This window comes from Taudactylus pleione, unplaced genomic scaffold (assembly GCF_031769625.1).
Source record: "Taudactylus pleione unplaced genomic scaffold, aTauple2 ptg000487l, whole genome shotgun sequence".
Lineage (NCBI taxonomy): Eukaryota > Metazoa > Chordata > Amphibia > Anura > Myobatrachidae > Taudactylus > Taudactylus pleione.
In genome coordinates this window covers 3,373,697-3,396,271 of record NW_028284889.1, presented here as the reverse complement: position 1 = coordinate 3,396,271, position 22,575 = coordinate 3,373,697, and the positions used below count along the sequence as shown (strand labels likewise).

Here is a 22,575-nt window from a genome sequence, read left to right as displayed (position 1 = left end):
TACTTGCAGATATGCGTGCACTAAACATGGTACTTGCCAAGACTAAAACCCACTGCAAGATATGGAAAACTGCTTCTTGTCACATACTTATCTTTCTCGTTTTCTTCGTGCTTGTTAAGACTGCACAACTGTAGTGTGTCAAGCCGCTGTGTAACCTCTTCTGCCCACCGACAGTTAACTAATTCTCTTAGTTGCAGGGGAGCTCTGAAAAGAAAATATATTTAAATTAAAAGTTTAAAAGTTAATCTGTTTAGAACAATATGTGAAAAGTTCACAGTAGAACTTACAAATGTGGATCACATCCAAAGAAACCCGTTATAAACATACAAATATCATTAGCAATGAACGTTTAAAAAAAAAAAAAAAAAAGACAAGACAAATATCACATTATAATGCACTGTAATGATTGCACCTGCCAGGATAAGTCCTGGATGTCACCACAACATGAAACCCTCCAGTTTTAAGTCAAGAGGGAGAGATGGAGGGTGTTGCTTAACTTGAAAAAAATTGATTGCCATATGTTATGGTACATTGCAGTGGGTAAACGTAATACTTAAGGAATCAGAACAAATTCCATTTAAAGTCTTGTGTTTATATTAGTGATTACTATAAAATTACTGTGGAGCAATATAATAAAGCTCAATAAGGCTTCCTTTTTTGCAGATTTTCTCCATTACCGCTTAGTTAGGCTCTTATTTGTAAAGGATCTGGAAGGGTAGAGAATCAGACTTATAGAAATGAATAACCTTGCTTTAAGACTTAATGTGCCTACACACTAGACGATATTTTGCACGATTCGCCTGATTTCAACAAATCGGAACAATTCATGCAAATTATCTGTCCACTGACTATAACGATGGGCGTACCCGCGGGTCTTCCGTCGTATCTTCAGTTCTTACCTATAGCAGGTAATTTTTGCCAATCTCGTACACAACGCACTGGAAATAGTTAAGGGCGCACGATATATCGTTGGTCATATTGGACACTTTTTAGCACCATATCGTCTCCTGGAGTGCCGGGGAGCTGCATTTCAAGGGAAATCGTTCACGATATCGCATAGTGTGCAGGCACCTTTACGGCAAGTTCTGGCACTCTCTAAATGCGTCCCACACACCCACCTTGTCCCCTATGTGAGGGAGTTAAGTAGATCTATCCAGTGTGAACAGCAGGTTTCTATGCCACATAAAATAGCCTACAAGTTCCTCCATCCATGATGGGGTAGACTAAAGCACTTACACATAGACCAAGGTATTTTTGGAGGAGAAAAGGAAGAGCGTCCAGTAGTGTGATTACATGTTGGCAGACATTTAGATTTTACATTTTAAGTTTAGGCTCGAGAATGGTGAATAGTTACCTTACAGGTGTGGCTGGTCACTTTGGTGTGTACCTTGCACTTCCAAAGCACATTGACAGGCAGAGCCATTTAAGAGTAGGGGGCGGCCGGCATTCCCGAAAACGTTGTTGACCAGCCTGGTTAAGCTGAGGCTTATTCAGCTGGCCAACGCAGTCCACAATAGACACCTCCTGCTGTATTTGCAAGGACAGAATTGCCAAGCTGCTTGCGTGCAGGTTTGCAATTCTGTCCTGTGGTGAATCACTCCCTTAGTGCAGACTCACCAGCGCAGTTTTTGTTTGTCATTTGTTCATTAGAAGGGTCTAAAATTGAAAAAGCAATTAACAACTAATGTGATATGTGTATATGATTTGGTCAGATGTAAAGGTTTGTCATCCCACTATAAATGCAGAATTTAGAGATTCAACTGAGGGAAAAATGCAAATGTATAGCAAAGACTCTGGCACTTGCCCCCTGGATAGCGACAGATAGACAGAGACACATAATTACAAGGACTTGTAAAATGGCTTTAAAAATGCAAATAAAACAAGCTTACCTGCAATGAGGACATTGGGCCCTTTGTTCAGTCAGCCATCTCTGCAAAACAAAAATGTAACTCTGCATATATTTTTTAATTAGTCTGAAATGAAGAATTCAGTTTCAAACTATTTGCCAGTACTAAACATTTTACTAAATAGTTCTAGTCTTTTATAAATGTCAAAATAATCTTGACAATTACCAAGCTACTGGATTGAAGAAAATAAGAAAAAGCTCAAATCTAAAAGACAAATCATGCAGACATGTGACAGATCCGGTTTTGCATGGATGAAAAATCGACATCTTAAAATAGTGGTTCAGTGTCAATAAACTAGATTATCTGAATATCTTAAAAGGATGAGATCAAAGATTTGGTAAGTGTAAGATGCAAGTTGAATACTGTTTGACCAGGGCTGTAACTAGGGGTGTGCAAGCAGTGCCACCTTCCAGGGCACATAAGGGTGAGGGGATGGCACTATCACTGGCACCTGCATTTGGCTTCCAGGTTGCCTGGAAAGGCACTGTAGCTTGTAGGTCTGCCTGAGAGACACCCGGTGTGTCCTTAGGACCCACCTGGCCCTGGACCCTCTTCAGTACGTCACATGTGCCGATGACGGTCTAAAGCATAATATTGCCCTATTACAGCTCTGGCTTGTACTATTTTAGGTCCTCATTGCTATTGGCTATGTCTTGGTATTAACTGTCAAAGATCTCCCCCAATAGGGAGATATTATCCCAAAAATATGTTCAAAATGTGATAATGCTCTGAATGCTGTGAGATAGTTTATAGCTTAAATTATCCAGTAGCTAGTCTAATTAAGATACCATTTATATGATTTACTATCTTTGCTCCTCTCTCTTCTTATTAGCCAAAACCTCTATATTAGTGTACTTATATGTTTGTTTAATGTGTGTAATCCAAGTTTATGTAATGGGGAAGGGCCATGTGCATATTACAGATACATGAAACTTATAACATATTTTAAATAATGTAAAGTTTATAGCAAAAGATGTCATTCCTTATTTATCTGGTGAAGTTCCAACAACTTATAATATATATGAGACAGGCAGAATGGCGGCACTCACGGATTTAACAAAAGGAGGACAAAATTCAACGTTACGGTTATTACACCTTCGTCAGGTGTAATAAACGAAACGTTGATTTTGTATACCGGGCTTTTGTTCTTTATTCGTTAAATCTGTGAGTGTCGGCATTCTGCCTATCTCCTATTTAATTTATTGTTTCGTAGTGCTGAACTATATATCTATCTATATATATCATACAAATTCCATTGTGCTTCATCTGCAACTTTGTACATATTAAGGTCGCTGCCAGGCATCTCTGGCACAGATTGAGTGGTTTGTCGCTGCGTCTGCGGTGCAAATAAGATGCTATGCTACACCGCTAACTCGCACCACAGGCCGTATTGAGGCTGTGTGTATGAGGACACATCTGTATGGTGTGGTGTACAGGTGTCTACATACTTATGTGCATGTGAGCAGATGAACCTCAACCCAAACCCAAACAAAAGCATATTAATTATGTTTAAATCTCTAAGTGATCTCTAGTGTAGGACTGACTAAAAGGGGATATTATGGCATGAGTGTCAGCTTCACATACAGTATATATAATTACTGTTTTTCTGAAATGTATGCAAAAGAGATCTCATACCTTTATTTTATATTTTGACATTTATAGCTGTTACTTTATTATTAGTGACCGCAAATATGATATATAATGCAATAAATATTAGATAACAGGTGCAACGCAGCAAGACAAATGAACACTTACCCGTATACAACTGAAACAGCAGAGTTTGGAGCAGTGTGGACATAGGCGGGCATCCCTCAGCTTCTCCATACAGATGAAACATCTAAATACTTCAGCTATACCCTAAGTAAAAATAATAATGAGTGAACTGTCAGATTGACTTTACACAAAAAGTTTCAAAGCATAAAACACAAAATTTAGAAAAGGTTGTACAATTGTAGGCTATTCCGTGGCAGTTGGCGACCAGAAAACTTTTCCCGGTTGCACCAGTACCTTTTAAATCACCGTTACCATAACCTCATATTTTGAATGAGGATACACGTGAATAGCTCACTGAATTCTAGTCCTTCATTCACACCCATAGGGCTCAGTGCATGTAATCTGTGGATCCAAACAGACTTCTTTGGTGTCTTAATGGAGTCTAGGGGGTAAGTTTACTAAAGTGAGAGTTTTTAGAAGTGAGTTTTATTAGAGATGTTGCCCATAGCAACCAATCAGATTCTACTTAACATTTAACTAGCATTTTCTGGAAGATAACAGCTAGAATCTGATTGGTTGCTATGCGCAACATCTCTTCTAAAAGGCACTTCTAAAAACTCTCACTTTAGTAAATTTACACCTAAAACTGTATTCCCCTAAATCCTCAGTCTGTTCACAATAGCAGGTAATCCATTCTGTTTGATGGATGGAGAGTGCTGTATATAAATAAGAGACATTCAAACAGCTAGGAAGAACGTAGTTTATGATAGGAATGTAGGGCTCAACTGGAGAAGTAACATAAGCATTTAGTGAGGTGTCATATCTAACCCCTACCTTCAACAACTGTTTGAACCTGTGTTTTGAGTTTTACAGTTCTAATATAGAGAGCACACCAGCTACTTCTGTCTTCAGAAGAGCACAGAACAGCTGAAGGTAACGGGTTTTCAGATGTGGTGCACAGCGAGATAAAAGCTAAATCAGGTACAAGGCAGAAAGAACCACACATCATCAAAAAGGACCCAGTTTACCCTCTGTATAATAATTGTTTTACTATAATTTCTTACAAAAAGACACATTCTACTATGAATTGTGGGAACATGTATGCAGAGTACCTTTGTACAAGAGCAAACATCTAATTCTGCTGCATACTTGCCAACTCTCCCTCATTGTCAGGGAGACCCCCTGAAACAGTGGCAATCTCTGTGACTCCCTGAAGAGTCTAGCAATCTCCCTGATGGCACCTTACCCCCATTATGAAGCTGTTATATTAATAAACATAAGAGTTATGGTATAACATACCTTCGTTAACTCTTTATTCGAAGTTCATGGGGTCCACGGTTATTACGTTGGGGTATGTGGATGTATCCAGGCACCAAACAGTTAAAACAAGCTCTCAGCTCCAAGGACGCCCTGGGTCCTCCCCACATATACCCCGCCCCTGGCTACAGGCAGTCAGTTTGTTATAAAAGCCCAACCAGGAGAAGGAGGAAGGATAAGAAGGAAGAACCCTTGTTCTCTAAACCAATCTCTCACAGAAGAGGGAAAAACTCAGATACAAAGAATTGCCCAATAACACCAGGTGCGTTAGGGTGGGTGTCCTGTGGACCCCATGGACCTTGAAGAAAAACAGTTAACGAAGGTATGTTCTATCATAACTCTTATTTTCTTCTTCGGGGTCCATGGGGTCCACAGCTATTACATTGGAGATGTCCCAAAGCAGTACCCCTAAGGGCGGGGACGCTCCAATGTTTCAGTAGAAAGGAGAATCCTACGCCTGAAGGATGCATCCTGAGAGGCGAAGGTGTCAAATGCATAGAACTTGACAAAGGTGTGGACGGAAGACCATGTGGCCGCCTTGCACAATTGTTCCGCAGAGGCACCCCAGCGGGCTGCCCACGAAAGTCCCACTGACCATGTAGAATGTGCCGTAACTGAGTATGGCACCACGCAACCGGCCTGAGTGTATGCCTGCGAAATTGCAATACGAAGCCATCTTGCGAGAGTCTGTTTATTGGCTGGCCAGCCGTGCTTATGACAGCCATACAGCACAAAGAGAGAATCGGACTTCCTCAAGCTGTTGGTGCGATCCACATAAATATGTAGTGCACGAACAACATCCAGAGAAGCCTCACCTACCGAGAGACTTGAAGTCTGAAAAGCTGGGACCACAATTTTCTTCATTTATATGAAAACGTGATACTAATTTAGGAATGTATCCCGCTGTAGTATGCAGACAGACTAGGAAGATTCGGGTACAAGCAGGGACCCTGTACTAACAGATCCTGCCTTAGAGGAAGAGGTCACGGAGTGTCTATGGAGAGACTCTGTAGATCGGAAAACCAATGGCGTCTGGGCCAGGCGGGAGCTATCAGTATCACCATACTTTCCTGCTTGACCTTCCTGATGACCCTGGGAAGAAGAGCCAGAGGAGGAAAAAGATACGCTAGACTGAAATTCCACCTTACTGTCAGCGCGTCTACGAATTCGGCCAACGGATCCCTTGTCCTGGACCCGTACCTGGGCAACCTGTGGTTGTGCCTTGAGGCCATGGAGGTCTATTTCTGGAAGAACCCCTTTTGTCCACCAGGCTCTGGAATACCTGTGGATGAAGAGCCCACTCTCCGGCGTTTATATCCTGCCGACTCAGGAAGTCCGCATCCCAATTTAGGACCCCTGCTATGAACACGGCTGATATTGCTGGAAGGTGACGCTCTGCCCAGACAAGAATCTTTGATACCTCTGCCATGGTCCCCCGAATCAGAGTGCCACCCTGATGATTGAGATAAACCACCGTGGTGACATTGTCGGATTGTACTTGTACCCTGCCCTGCAATATTCCGAGCCTGCAGCAATTCTCTGAATACCGCTCTCAGTTCTAGTATATTTATGGACTGAAGACTCTCTGCCCTTGTCCATCTTCCTTGATAAAAAGTGTGCTGACCTGTCACCGCCCCCCAGCTGTGAAGACTGGCATCGGTCGTGAAGAGTGCCCAATCCGGAATCCAAAATGGAAGACCCTGGTTGAGATGGCCTGTCCGCAACTACCACGACAGGGACAACCGCACCTCTGGTGAGAGATGGATCACCTGAGATCTTACTGATCGGTACTCCCCGTTCCAGAGTAAGAGGATTAACTTCTGCAATGATCAGGAGTGAAATTGGGCATATTCTACCATGCTGAAGGTGGACACAATTGACCCCAGCACCCGCATTGCTGACTGTACATACACCCGCCTGTTGTGAAACAATTTGCGTATATCCGCAACTGCAGGGCCGCAATCTTGTCCTCTGGCAGATATATTCTCTGGGCCAAGGAGTCAAGGCGTGACCCTAAATGTACCATCTGTTGCACTGGCAGAAGTGACGACTTCCTCCAATTTATGATCCAACCGTGCCTATGTAGACTGGAAACTGTCAACTTGAGATGATACTGCAACTCCTGTGGAGACTGCCCTAATAACAGGAGATCGTCCAGGTATGGCAGAATTCTGAGAAATGCTATCATTACTGCCATCACCTTGGTAAACACCCGAGGGACTGTGGATAAACCAAACGGAAGTGCCTGGAACTGGAAGTGATCCTGCCCCACAGCAAACCGCAGAAACTGCTGGTGGGATGGCGCAATTGGTATATTCAGGGATACCATGAAGTCCCCCGGTTCCATTGCCAACACAATTGATCGCAGTGTCTCCATACGAAAACTGGGCACCCGAATAAACGTGTTGAATCCCTTTAAATTTAAAATAGGCCGGTAGGACACATTCAGTTTCTGAATCAGGAGTAGGTTGGAATAATACCCCTTCCGTAACCGATTCCTTGGAATCCAGATGATCGCGCCTGCCATTAGCAGGGATTGTATAGCCTGTTGGAGGGCCAGGGCTTTTACTGAACTCACTGGCTGGGTTATGCAAAAGAACCTCTAGGGGGGACTTCTCCAGAATGTCAGTGCATATCCTTGGGATACCACTTCCCGTACCCAGGCATCTGTTGTCGTGAGATGCCAGGTGTCTGAAAACTGAAGAAGTCGGCCTCCGCCCCATCAGGCCACCGGCTTATCTTGGGACCTGGAAGCCAGACGTTTATTCTGTCAGGGTTTTTTAGATAGTGGTTTTCTGATAGAGCTGGCTCTAGCTGAGGATTGACCTCTAACTTTCCCCTGCGGCCGAAATTACGACCCTTTTGGTCTGGGAACAGATGCTGAAGGTAGACCAGCCATTTTAGAGGCTGCCACCGTAGCCACAATTTTGTCCAGCTCTGTGCCAAATAAAATGCCTACCGCAAATGGAAGGGACTCTGAATACACCTTCCAATCCCTTAACTGCAGAGCTCTGAGAGCCACAACAGAGACAGCCGACGCTCTAGAGGATAATATCCCGGCATCCAAAGCTGCCTCTCCTAAATAGGATGAAGCCTCCTTGACAAAGGAGACAATCTCCAGCTGCTCTTTAGACATTTCTGGCAGGGATTCCACCAAAGTCTTCATCCATTCTTTGATGGCTTTGGCAACCCAAGCTGTAGCTATAGCTGGGCGAGTGGCCGCACCTGAGAGTGAGAAGACTGCCTTAAGACAGGTTTCCAGCCTCTTAACCGTGGAATTTTTAAGAAGATGCAGACGGTATGGGCAATGTGGCACTCCACACCAGATGCGCCACATGCGCGTCCACAGACGGCGGAACTTCCCTTTCAGTACACTGTCCCGAAGGAAAAGGGTATAAAGCCGCAACCTTTCTAGTAAGATGGAACTTTTAATCCGGACCTTTCCAAGCTTCCCCCAAAAGCTCTGACAAATGTTCTGATTTAGTAAACTCTGCCTTCACCACTCTCTGGTGCTTAAACACAGGCGCATTTCTTTGCAGTGGTTCTTCCTCATCTATGCTTAACACAGCTTTGACTGCCCTAATTAAAAAAGGGACATTTGCTATTGGAAAATGATCCCCTTCCTCCCCAGGAAGAGTCCTGAGAGGAAGCATGCTCCTCCTCACCCTCATCAGAGGACGTATCGGAGTCCGTGGCTTGGCCTACATGTGAGGCCGAACGCCTTCTGGTCTTTGGCTGCATTGATCTAGCTGCTTGCAGTGGCTACTGAAAAGCTGCTGAAGATGAAGCCACACTCTGACCCGCGTGCGCATACATATCCATCCAGGATGGCAGCATAGGGGGCATAAACATAGCTGGTTGCAGCGTCTGAGGATCTCTCATCACTGGGGCCGCTGGAGCTGCCAATCGTTCCGCAACCTGCGCCATGATCTGGGAAAAAGAAGCCCAAGGGAGCTCCTGTCCAGAAGCTGGTAAGTTTGACTGCTGTGGTGACTACCTAAAACAGTGACTACACAAACCATTTTGTATGAAATCCTATGGGGATAACCCCGCTTTACAGGCCATACAAGACACCAGCACAGGGACCTCCGCCACCTGTCTTTCAGACTCTTTAGACAATCTTTTATACAACAGAACTGAGTACACATGTGACAATGTTTCCACCTCAACTACCCCACAAACCTGTAGCAGAGGGTTATAAGGAGAAACAGCAGTGATAGGTTAACAGACTGACAGTTATATAAATATAAAAGACAGTACCACACACACACACACATCAGCTTTCAAAAAGTCCCTATGCTGTGTAGATCCACCCGGCCACCGCTATTAGCCCCCCCGGCTGTCAGGAAACATCAAGTCCCAGTGGTCTAGTGTGGGAGGCAGACTACCGCAGTCCCCTGGCCAGTCTCCATCGCCAGAGGACGCACCGCCACGTGGCTCCGGTGTCAGCAGGCCGTCGCAACCACACTTACCTGCATCCCGGTTGCAGTCCAGGGCCTTGTGCCCCTACTGAAATCACTAGCTATACACCAGTGTCGCGTCGCCAGCGGCGGTAGATGGAGCAGACGACCCGCGCGTCTCCCATCAGACGCTCAGCCGATACACAGCACGCGACGCCTGCTCAAACGAAAGGAAGAAAAAAAAATTACTTGTCTCTGGTACTGCTCCAGCAGTCCCACTGTCAGTGCAGTGCCTTCTCGCACCAAACAGAACTGACTGCCTGTAGCCAGGGGAGGGGTATATGTGGGGAGGACCCAGGGCATCCTGGGAGCTGAGAGCTTGTCTTAACTGTTTGGTGCCTGGATACATCCACATACCCCAACGTAATAGCTGTGGACCCCGGAGAAAAAAAAAAAAAAAAAAAAGAAGAGATATTCACATTCAAATGGGATCACAAGTATTTCCTTGCAGTTATAAGGCAAAATGATCCCTATGGCTACATGCATTTTCTGAAAAGTGTCAGTGTATTTTTATCAACAAATAGATCTTACTAATGCTGGCCATACACAGCGATTTTTTACCCAATTTGGCAGATTGCGACGAATCGTCACGACGAATCTTGTAAGATATGGACAAATCGTGATCAAGAGTGGATACTCACGATGCCGATGCGCGTCCCCGCTCGACATATCTCACATCTTCTGATCTGCCTTGCTGTAGGACAGATTTGCCAATCTGGGACACGATTGGTGCCGATCGTGAGTAGTTTTTTACTCACGATTAATCGTACAATTCATCGTACATCTGGATATTTGACAGACAGGAGCCTGCACACGCCCATCCGCCATCTTGTGCAGCATCGTGATTGCAAGAAGAAGGAAGCACGATCAGGAGCCTGCACAACAAGTCTGGATTTCAGGACTTTGGTGAGTATTGGTACTGTATTAATGTAACCCCACTGCCCACCAAAGTGTGCCACCCACCTATAAATGCATGACCCAGCTATCGCCCGCCGGAACAAGGTAGGCGGTGGCTGGGTCAAGCATCAACCCTCCCACTGCCCACTAATGTGTGCCACCCACCTATCCACCAATGTCACGGACAACCTAAAAAATATCTTCAAAATCAGCAAACACTAAAAATGTAATAAAATGGCAAACACATTTAGTTCTACAACAAAAAACATTACAACAATATTAATATATATATTAAATTTGTTTTTGTTCTTGTGATACATTTGTATATGATGGTTAAATATACTACTATAAACAAATGTATATTAAAAACAAACAAATACATTGCACCAATAAAATAAAAAACATATTACAATACTTTTAAAAACACAACACATTCCTGAAAAAAAAAAATATATATTCAAATACAAAAAAAAACATTAAAAACCAGCATAAAAACATATTAAAATACTTTTAGAAACACATTACATTCCTGTAGAAAAAAAAAAAAAAAAAAAACAACATTTTAAAATACAATAAAAAAAAAACATTAAAAACCAGAAAACACACATATTACAACACTTACTAAAAAAAAAAAATCTTGAAAACTGTACAAATATACATAAAAAATGTACAAAACAATTCACATTTCAGGATTAATAAAATGTCTTTTTATTCCTAGGAATGTCTGTCGATAGTGAACGGGAGTTTGTGAAGGGATTCCTAGAGATCCTCCAATCAAACGAGTGTCTATGGCGGATATCCTGTCGACAGTACCACAACAAATTCGCAGAAATCGGCAGCTTTGGGGGTGTTGTTGGACTACACCCAAAAGTTAATTGCGGATGCTGATAAAAGCAGTCAGACGAAAAATCCAGAACATGCGTACTGTCTACATAAAAGAAAAGAAAAAGTGGACGATTCAAAAAGGTCTGGAGCAGGAACGGACGACTTGTACCAGTCAACACTCTGGTACTATCACCTCATCAGCTTCATTAGTGAACAGGAGTGAAAACGCAAGTCAGTTGTCCTGATGGCCGAGCGAGAGGGAGAAGAGAAGGCGGCAGGAGTGGACTGTCTGAGGAAGTTTTGGTAAGTAGAGACACAGGGCCTGATTCAGACCCGCTCGCGAGCGCTCGCAAGCGGGTCGATGGTGCCCTAGTGTGCATTCGCACGACGGAGGCTGCTCCGTCGTGCGCATGCGTAAGACCCGGCTAGCGACGGGGAAGCCGTCGCTCCGGGTCTCGCACCAAAGGGGGCGTGCTGTCAATGTTGATTGGGCATGCCTGGGGCGTGGCTGCCAGACGGAGGCGTTCCCATGGGAACGCCTACCGTCTGGCTACGGCCCCACTGACATCACTAGTGATGTCAGTGGGAGTGATTTTGGCTCTGATAGAGCCAAAATCACTCCAGGGCTTGCAGTCACCGAGACCCTACCGCAGGGGCTCGTCGCAGGCCCGATGGTCGCGATGGTCTTGACCATCGTGACCATCTTTTTGGCCGCTCGCATATGCTGTGGGTGGTCACCCACAGCTATGCGAGCGGCCAGGAGGCCGCTCCAAGTTTAGGTAGGAGGGCCCTGATTCAGAGCGAGCGCTCTGGTCAGAGCATCCGGCTCTGAATCAGACCCACAGTACATAAACCAAAAACTTTTATTGTTTTCTTAGTTCAATCCCAATTATCCAATATAGTAATTTAGCTCCCAGATAGTCCTCCTGCCATGGCACCGCACCTGGTCCATTGAAATAGGCCATATACTCATCCCTCACTTCTTCGGCACAATGCGCCGTGCTCGTGATAGACGATAATTGTAGATCCTCTTCTCTCTGGTCAGACCCCTCTGTACAAATGGCTTCATCACATGTTCATGTAATGCAAAAGTCTCGTCTACAACAAAAAAACATAATTTAGGCCGTGCTTTGTATCGTCCACTGACGGCAAGTTGAGGGTTTTGTTGGTGAATCTCTGGTAGAAAGCCGTCTGTTTAAAGGACCCACCATCTGAAGCACGGCCATTCTTGCCAAAATCCACAAACAAAAATTCGTAGTTGGCATTCACCACTGCCATGAGAACGATGCTGAAGAAGCCTTTATAGTTGTAGTAATATGATCCGCTGTTGGCATGTGGGTTGATGCGGATGTGTTTTGCATCGATGGCTCCTCCAGTGTTAGGGAAATTCCAATGTTGTTCAAACTCTACAGCGATGCTCTTCCACTCCTCCACGGTGTTAGGAAACTGGAAAAAAAAAAAGTAAAAAATGTGTTAAAAAAATTACAATAATATTGTTTTTCTTTTTTTTCCTATATAGACTTCCACCCAAGAGCCTGATATATCCTCCACGCTGGACCTAAGTTTGCTCGTGGACAGCGAAGGGGATAATTTGACCCCAGGGGACACACCCATTCTACCAGGACCATCATCTTCATCGCTACCACCAAAAAAAAAAAAAAAAGCAGCAGCACACTCCACAGGAGGACTTGTTTCTCCAGCAAGCTGCAGGAATCCTTCATAAACCGCCGGATATCGACAATTTTACTGCACATACTAATAGTCAAATTAGAAAAATGGATGAGGTAACTAGTAAAAATTTTAAAAGGCTCACCTGTGACCTTTTAAGTAGGTCATCCAGAAGGAATGTGCACAACTCCACTTATATTGGTGGCCCACTGCTTTATTCGCCTACCCCAAACACCTATGTCAGGCCCCCTCCAGCCCAGTTGGATATTACTCCCCCACCCAGCACCCCAAGGCATACCATTTATAATGCTCTACTGGAGTCAGAGGAAGATTTGTCACGTTATGATTAAGTTTTATTTTATTTTTCTCCTTCTTGCCTGTACTATCACCAAATGTTATCACTCCCAATAGGTGCTGGCTGTATGCTATGCGGTGGGGATGACACCAATTGGACAAGGTCACTACACACATGGCGCAAGTACAGATTGCCGGAAGCCGGGGCCACAATCTGTACTTCTACCTTTTGTGTATTGGCCTGTTCAATCTGGTGTCTGACCCACCGTACAACATTCAGCTGGCTACCTATTGGGATGGATAAAATTCTATGATATTGCTGTTTTGTACAATTTATATACATGTTGATTTTCTATATAAAAAGAATAACCAAAAATAATGTTATTGCCTACAGTTCAGTGCACAGTCTGGTTTATGCAGCCTAGTTGGCTGTCCAATAAAGAGTTTAAATAAAAAACACAATTATTATTGGCACAGTGCAGAGCAGTTTTATTGCCACAGTGCCTGTCAGTTTTTATAAGGAGTTAAAAAAATGTAAAAAAACAATGTTTAATTAACTATGTAGTGTTGTTGCCACACACATGTTAATGACTGCTATGCAGCACAGTCTTGTTAATTCTGGCTTATTGGCTGTCACAGTTATGCTAAAAAGAGTAGAAAAAAAAAAAAAAAACTTTTTTCTTTGACAAGAAACAAAATGTGCAGTTTGTTTTTTTCCCTTACCTTGTAATACTGGTACTGCAGCGCTTTAACGATAGCCTTGCAGGTCTCCAGAATTATGACGCCCAATGACTGAGGTGAGATGAGTGTCCCAAACTTCAGGTCTTCAAATGACCTTCCTGTAGCCAGGTACCTCAGGGTAGCCACCAGCCTTTCTTCAGCAGGGATTGCCCTCCGCCACCTTGTGTCTTGCCTCCGGATGTGGGGGGTTACCAGATGCAGCAACTCCTGGAAAGTGGCGTCATCCATGCACAGATAGTTGCGGTAGTCCTCCGGGTTGTTCTCCTTGATCTCCATCAGCAGGGACATGTGAGAGCGAGTATCCCTTTGCTGCAGCCAGTCCTCGGTCCAGCATGTTCTTGTCCTCCTTCGCTGGGCCCTCACCTGGATCACCTTGACCCCAGCTTGGGTGACCAACACTCTATACCGATAGGGACCCATCAGCACAGAATTCAGGAACAGGATATAATGCAGGTAGCACACACTTGTAGGCAGAAGAAACTTTGTAAAAGGCAAGCCAAATACAAAGAGCACAGTAGCAATGTACAGGATTCAGCAGGTATACACCTAGACTCACTAGTAGCAGAGCAGAATGTACACAGGTTTAAAATGGCTCCTGCTTTTTATACCCCCTAGCTAGCCCCTCCCATTGTTATGATTATCTAAATTTCCCACCAATTTTAAACTCACGATGTATCATGCACAATCTCACAATGCATACGATCAGATACATCGTGAGATTGTGTGTAAAATTGGCAGGTTTTTGACCAAATCATGACCACGACTGCCGGGGAGCTCCTGGGGCGAGTTCAGGGAAAATCGTACACATTGTGTTATCGTGAGCACATCGCTATGTCTGTGGGCACCTTAACTGTTTTTGGGCTCGTTTACATTTGGATGCAAGTCAATTTTAAGACACGATCCTCTCCGATTTAGCAGTATACACATCCGCTCATAGGTGTTGCTTTCACAATCTCCCTGAAATACTTTTTCAAAAGTAGGCAAGTATGTTCTGTTTTAGAAAATCAATTCCCTGTTTACATAGATGCATATCACTGGAAGCAGCATGCCTGTAGCAAGAATTCTTAAATGTATGTCAAACATTAATAATATATGGAGTGTAGTCTAGAGACAGGCCTCGACTTAAAATGATATATTTTTAATACTCACACCTCAACTTCATCACAAAGATAATAGCCAAAATTTAGTTAAGCTTTGACATGCTGTATTCAACATCTAGCTCTAGACCTACCATTAGATGGTTTTCATAACATGAATATGTTACAGAGGTAGCGACAGGTAGTTTTAAAAAGCCCCCTTTGATAGCATATAAAAGAGTCCCTCCCCCTCCCTCAGTATCGTCTAAGTAATTTCCCAAAATGCATTTAAAAAAAATAATCATCAGAAGATAACATGAGTGGGAAGACTGGACTGCGATACAGAACTTTTTTTTTTTTTTAAAAAGGAATTATCAGCAAGTATGATTCATTATTTGTATCTTCAATAACCCATAGCAGCCTTTACAATATAATGCACTCGAAAAAAAAAACAATAAGGAGGTCAATAAGAAAGCGAAGACACATTATATTGCATAATCTATTTTAAGAGGCTGTATAGAGAACGTCTCTCAAACTGATAATCAGTAGAGGACATTACAGCCATCTGAGAACTACTGACAGTATGAATAGATGTCCAGCCTGCTGCCTTGCAGAATCCGGTCACAGAAGCCTGAGTCTCTTTTGCCCAAAAGTTGCCATTGCTCAAATAGTGTCTACCTTTAGTATTTCTAGTACACCTTCGTGATTACTTCCCTAATCCATGTAGAAATGGTTTGCTTGTACTGAGCATAACCCTTTCTAGATCTGTGTATCTAAGAACTTCCATTCTACACAGGGAGGAAGGTCACTAAACTTAGTGAATGCAGATTCTTTTCCTCAACAGATACCACTTTAAGCAGGAAATTCAAATTGGCTTGCAATACTACTCTATCCTAAAAACAATGGTTATTTACAACATACTGGCCATAATTCTCCATTCTCTAACTCTGACAGGTAATTACCATTAGAAAGTAGGGATGTGCAGGCTCGGATAGGTTCGAGTTTGCACGTGGAGTTCGGATTTTTCCCTCCAAAAAAACGGAACTCAGAACGAGGCAAAACGTCATCTTACATGGACGAACATCATCATTCCTGGTCTTTTGTCCAGGAATGATGATGTTCGTCCATGTAAGATGACGTTTTGCCTCGTTCTGAGTTCCGTTTTTTTGGAGGGAAAAATCCGAACTCCACGTGCAAACTCGAACCTATCCGAGCCTGCACATCCCTATTAGAAAGGTACCTTCAGAGTCACCTTCAATCTTCAGGCAGAGGTTCAAAGTGCACCTATTAATGTTTTAGGCAATATAGAGATTCCATGGAGCTACAAAAGGTCGGATTATTTTAGAATGCTTGAAAGTACTGAATGATCAATTCTGAATAAACAAATTGTGAAAGGAATAATAATATAATGAAGTAAACGGTGCTCTTACCAGTGTTAAATTGTGACACAGTGTGAAAACAAGACATGCAGGTGGGTAGGTAAAGAGGGGGTTATGTTTCAGATATGATACAACCTTGGCTATTCCAGATTGATTACAATTGAAAGTAGATACTAAAAAAGATGCACATCACTGAAAAAAAAAAAAAAAAAAAATGTTGAACTAAGGCTTGAGGCAAAATAAATAAATAAAAATAAATGAATGTAATTTGAAAAGTCTCCAATGCAGTGTGAAGGCTAAGCTCCCAAATGGAAAAAAAAAAAAAAAAAACGGGACATCAACTTGCATCCGATCGAGAATAATTCTAGCGGATTTCTGGCGACTTTGTCCCTAGTCACTGCCTACTACATATGGCAACTTGAAACTTGCCAGTGTTTCAACGTCAGAGGCTATTACATTCCCACCCATCAGTCTCATCCTTAAGAGCAAATGACTTATCACATATGGTTCATAATCTATGCATATACACCATTCAAGAGTACATTTTTTAGTGATTCATTCACTTGTTTGGGCTCTGGTTTTGGCTGAAACTCGATGACAGTTCCCTTACACAGAAGCAGAACTTTTCTTTTTAACCTCTATCCGCAGTTCAGCAGCATTGGAATGGTGCACCCGTGGAACCTACAGAGAAAGTAAGCCCCTGCTTACTGCAGAAAATAAGACACTACCCCCTGTCTGGCCTAGAGGCAGGAAAATACAAAGAGGAAAGAGAGAAGCTCCCTTATATAGCATCACAGGGGGTGCCGGTACCTAATCTAAAAGAAAACCAACTCATAAAAAATATAGCACAATGTTGCACCTACCACTATACAGTTCATTCTTTTTAGTTTTCAAAAGCTACTCTCATCTATGCAACACACGTTGGAGACACTTGAGATGTATACAGTGCACAGAGTGTCCGGTTAATTGGACAGATTGAATTATTTACACCTTCACGAACAGCTGTTGTTAAGTGAGTGGAGAGATGAATAATGTAATTTTAATATGCCATCCACTTAGTAGCCTATCACATACTGTATGTAAAATCATGTTTCTTGTCTTTATTTTACCCCCTATAAATTACCCAATAACCACTAGTGTGATCAGTGCTGCCTCTCATTGCTGGGGCAAAGTTTCAATTCTGGGTGGGGCATGTCTATTCTCATTGTGCTTGTGGTCCGGTTTCCTCACACGGTTCAAAAACATACTGGTAGCTTAACTTGCTACTGACAAGTGTATGTGCGTGCTTACGTTAGGGCACTAGATTAGCCCCCACCTCCCTCTGTGACAAGACGACTAACCAGAACCAGTATCATGGCATATAAGGTGAACTGACCATAAATCACATTAAACAAGTGTGGGGTCTGCAAAATAAATGTGGATTCATGACTGGGTATATGATATATTTAAACATGAGGTATAGGGGCAGATGTACTATGCTCTGGAAAGTGATAAATTAGAAAGTGATAAACTACCAACCATTCAGCTCCTGTCATTTTTCAAACACAGCCTGTAACATGACAGGAGCTGAATAGCTGGTAGTTTATCACTTTCTAATTTCTCTCTTTAAAGAGCCTAGTACATAATGTTTGATATCTCATGGTGCTTCTATACTGCGGGCGCACATGGGTTGTTAGAATGTAGGGGCACTACTGTTAATATAGCACATTAGTGCTGTAATATTAGCCTCTATTTGTATAGCTGGCTATACTTCGCAGGTCATTTTGTCTAACAACACATTTTGTGAATTATACATCCTGGGCCACATTTATCAATGCCTTTTATCATTCACAACGAGTGATAAAACTGTGCATGATAAATGGTGCTTCAGCCAATCAGCTCCCAACTGTAATTTTTCAAACAGATGACATTTGGGAGCTGATTGGCTGGAGCACCAATATCATACGCAACGAGTTTTATCACGCGTTGTAAATGATAACTCGTTAAATGAGGCCCCTAATCAGGATAACCAACTCTTCCAGATAAAAAAAAATATTACTAATAACCGCTTTACTTTTTACTTACAGACAACTTTTACTATATTGTTCGGTTATACCAAAATTACTACAAACTTGAAGAGAATAGCATTTTCAAAAGAAAGACAAATATATTTAAAATTTAGGGTGGTATCCAATAGCCCCGAACATTGTTCGGGCGCTAATGGATCCCCAAGATCGGTATAAAACAGGGATTTTTTGCCGATTATGCCCGTTTTTCGACAATGTTTTTTCACCCTATCCTATTATGTTGACCAAAATAATAGAATATATCTCACGAAAACAGATAGGGTCCGCGATAAGCTCGCAGACCTATGTGTTTTCGAGGTTTTTGGGGTGAAAAAACGGCTCTTATCATGGATTATTTTTCGGCACACACCAGGTCCCAAAAAAACATCCACGATAAGTGCCGGCGTCAGACGGCACTTCGGGGCTAATAGGATAGCCCCGCCGCGATCAACTAGCAGCGCTACTTTAGCGCTGCTAATTGGATACCGCCCTAAGAGTGTGACAATCATTGCTCGCTGACATCAATATACTCTCAAAGGCAGATAACAATTTTAATATTAAACAGTCAGTAAACTGATGGATGTCAAAGAAGTGATTTACATCTTTAGTCAGTGCTTTCTCTAAACTACAAATTTAATCTTCCGCATTTTCTAAATCTCATCATGTGGCCCTGGCTCCTAGCTTTCAGACAGTCATGTTTCACAATCAGTTCTTGCTTAAATAAGCAAATTTGCATAAATTTCAAAGATAGTACAGTCTGCAGAGCAAAGAGTGGGTGATATGAAATCCCAACACCACATCTGGTCTAAATTAGATGATCTGGAGAATCGCTCCAGAAGAAACTATCTGCGTCTAGTGAGACTCCCGGAATCTGTAATAGGGACCCAATTCCATAATTTTATTACTACCACATTAACTGAGCTTTTACATATTTCAGATGCTTGCACAGATCTGGTGGTAGAGCGGGCACATCGGCTGGCACTTTGGCGATCCGGTGACTCTTAATTCTCGTTCACCTGTAGTGATTTTTCGCTGTTTACAGTTACTCCATAAGGAAGCTATGTGGTCGGCTTTAAGGAAGATCCGTGATCTTCGTTCGAAATGACTCTAAGATCTTCATATTCCAAGATTATTCGCCTGAGATTAGGAGAGCATGTAAGGAGTTCCCCCGTATGCTCCAGTCTTGTTAAGGATAAACGAGTTTAAACGTTTGCTCTCCTTTTCCCGGCGAGACTACACCTATATGAGAGGGACTCATTCAAAGATTTCACTACTGCTCCAGAGGCAGCTGCATACTTAGATGAAAAGGCTGTGGAAAAAGATGGCTTTGCTGATGTATGTTCTTCTTCAGTTCCAGATTGATGGACGCAGCTTATTCACTGGCAATACATGCCATATCTTCATGATTCAAAGTGTGGACTGCTGCTCACCTCGGGATTGTCTGTGAGATTCTAGATTTCTTCAGAAGTCATTATTTGCATTAATTTTTCTCTCTATAACTCTCCATGTAGGGCCATATTCTATGCTTCTTTTATCTTGGAGGGAAGTCTATATTTCTGCCTATCTGATGATTGTATGTTATGTTTTACAATCTATAGATAATTCTCTGTGCTGCACTTTTTGGTCCATAGTCTATTGGGTTTATTTATAAACGTTTGCTATGAACTGGAGGCTACGAAGCTTTTGAAACTCAACTTTACATTTATATGATCTTTAGGTTACTTTTATAAGCAAAGTTAATTGTATTTTGTATTGAGCAAATAATGTATTATATTTGTTGGTCTTGTCCCATTGTTTGATATTTCCCTACCATTCCTCTCTGGTACAGGAAGGACATCCTGGTCTTTGTGACTTTTATGCTCATTATAGCAATGTTGCGCTTTGTAGTTATTACCCATTATTTACTTAAGCTCTGACTGATTTAAAATTTGGCTCATGGAATGTTGGTGGTATCAACTCCCCGGCTAAATGCAAGAAAATATTGGTCTACCTCAAATAACATTTAGATATAATTTTTCTCCAGGAGACTTATTTAACAGCTGCAGAGATATTAAGGCTAATATGCTCAATAGAACAGTGATAGCTGCTTCTCTTTATAACTCAAAGGCTCGAGGGGTGGTGATTCTTGCAAGAAAACAATTACAGGTTATAATTCCTTCAGGGCATTTTGTTATCGCAGATGTCCCTATTGAAAATGTTTGTTATGTACTATGTAATATCTATGCACCCAATGTCTATTCTAGGCAATTATTTTACCAATTAATCTCTAAATTGCGGCCATTTGCCTCCTGTCAATTGATTGTAGGTGGCGACTTTAATTTGATTTCCTCTTGTTTTATGGATAGAAACACTCCGGCTCCAGCTGGTAGTTCACTCCTCAAACGGGGTATGTCCTGGTATTCTAAGTAATTACATACTATTGATGTCTGGAGAGCTAGGCACCCTATAGATAGGGAATATACTGGTCTTTTAGCAGCGTTTGACACCTTGTCTAGAATAGATTATGTTAATCTTTCTGATGCAATATATCCTAGAGTAGTAGACTGCAATATTGAACTTATTAACCTGTTGGACCATGCATTGGTCTGGGTTAGCTGCCACGATGGACAGGGGCTCCTACAGACAATTTGTAGTAAAGTAGCAGGATTTTAAACACAATAATGCCCAACATGAACTTGAGTGCCTGTGCTTTTTTGGCAGACAAATCTGTAATTCGAGGTCTTATACATCTCAAACCAAGAAAAAATTTTTGGGCGAAATACAGTTCGGCCCAGCAAATCGTACAGTCGTTCCACTCTCGTGTAGTGGATACGCACCTTAAGGGTCCTCCCCCAACCTGGAAGAAATCCAGAACTCCCTAGTTCATGTCGCTACATATCCTTGTTAAACGTCAACTACATGTTATTGACAAACATTTTAGCAAATCGCCTTAAAAGTAGTCCTAATCTATTATTAGCCTTAGATGACGAAAAGTCCTTCAATCCTGCGACCATCTTTATGAGGTGCATTCCTGGTTTGTTTTTTCAACAGACTTTATTCAAATTTTACAAACTTTGCCTACGAACCCTTATATGGGTATCTGACCCCTTTGCGATTTGTAGATGGACACGTCAAAGATACCCCTTATCCCCCCTTTTATTCCCTATAGCAATTTAACCCTTCGCAATAGCGCTGTGTGCCGCTTTGGTTTCTCTGGTATTGCAGTAGGTTTGGTGGAAACTAAAATAGCAGTTTTTGCTGACAATATGCATTTTTTTTTTGCATCTAACCCTGCAGCCTCTATACCAGCCATTTTGAAATAAACTTAAAATTTTCAATCCGTCTCAGGTTATAGAATTATGACAAATTGGAAATATTTTCTTTTTTAAATTGAGCCCACTCTTCTGTCTTCTACATTCCCTCAATTCAAAGTTTTGAGTTCTCCTTTAAAATATTTATACCCCCTAATCTCGATGATCTTTTTTAAAGTAAATTTTTCTCCTTTGTTATCTAAAATTGCTAAAAAGCTTGGTGACTTGCAGCATGTGCCTTTGCTGCACATCAAACCTAGCTATTTTGCTGGCGACCTGTAGTAAGTTAACGAAGGACAGAACACTGATCGTTCAGTCATTCATTAACTCGCTTCAGTGTGTACTGACAATCTCCGTTCAAGTGTGTACCCAGCTTTACATTCATTATTGAATGTCCTAGTGACCCAAAACATTCTCTTCCTATAGTTTAATGGTATTTGTTCTACTGCACAATCTTGTGTTAAAATAGAGTGGTGATTATGCACATAAAGTGTGGACCTAAGTTTTGAGGAGTTTTTTTGTCCCTTTAATACTCAGAAGCTCAAGATACTTATTATTTGGGCTGGCCAGTCACTAATTTTGTAGATGTAAAAAGCATGCAGTGGAGAGCATATTCCCTTCCTGGTAACCCTTTTGCCCCATGACAATAGTTCTAGGAGGAAACATCACCTGAGGTCAGCCTTGATAGAGCTTAGCCATCTCGTGTAGAAAGCCTAACCCACAATTTGTTTCACAACTGCATTTCTATGGCTTAAAAGTAGAAATAGAGGTTTAATTTGTCATCCTGTGATGTGCGTTCATTGGATGGGTATTGGACTATTGGTACATTTTATAGTATCTTGCGTTACTCATTTTGTATTTTTGGCAGCATCCATTTTTACTAGGGATACATCTATAATTCCTGACATGGCAATTAAACTTCAATTTTCAGCAGTTATCATAACACACCTGTTCATTTTTAGC

General features: G+C 42.2%; 1 protein-coding gene across 1 annotated transcript in view; it reads right to left on the bottom strand.

The window, feature by feature from the left end:
- Positions 1-22,575, bottom strand: part of TRIM37 (tripartite motif containing 37) — a 211,563-nt gene that overhangs the window by 169,865 nt on the left and 19,123 nt on the right. Inside the window, 3 exon segments of the mRNA XM_088449534.1 lie at positions 88-204; positions 1,890-1,930; positions 3,663-3,764. Coding sequence (XP_088305660.1) covers positions 88-204; positions 1,890-1,930; positions 3,663-3,764 — 260 coding nt within the window.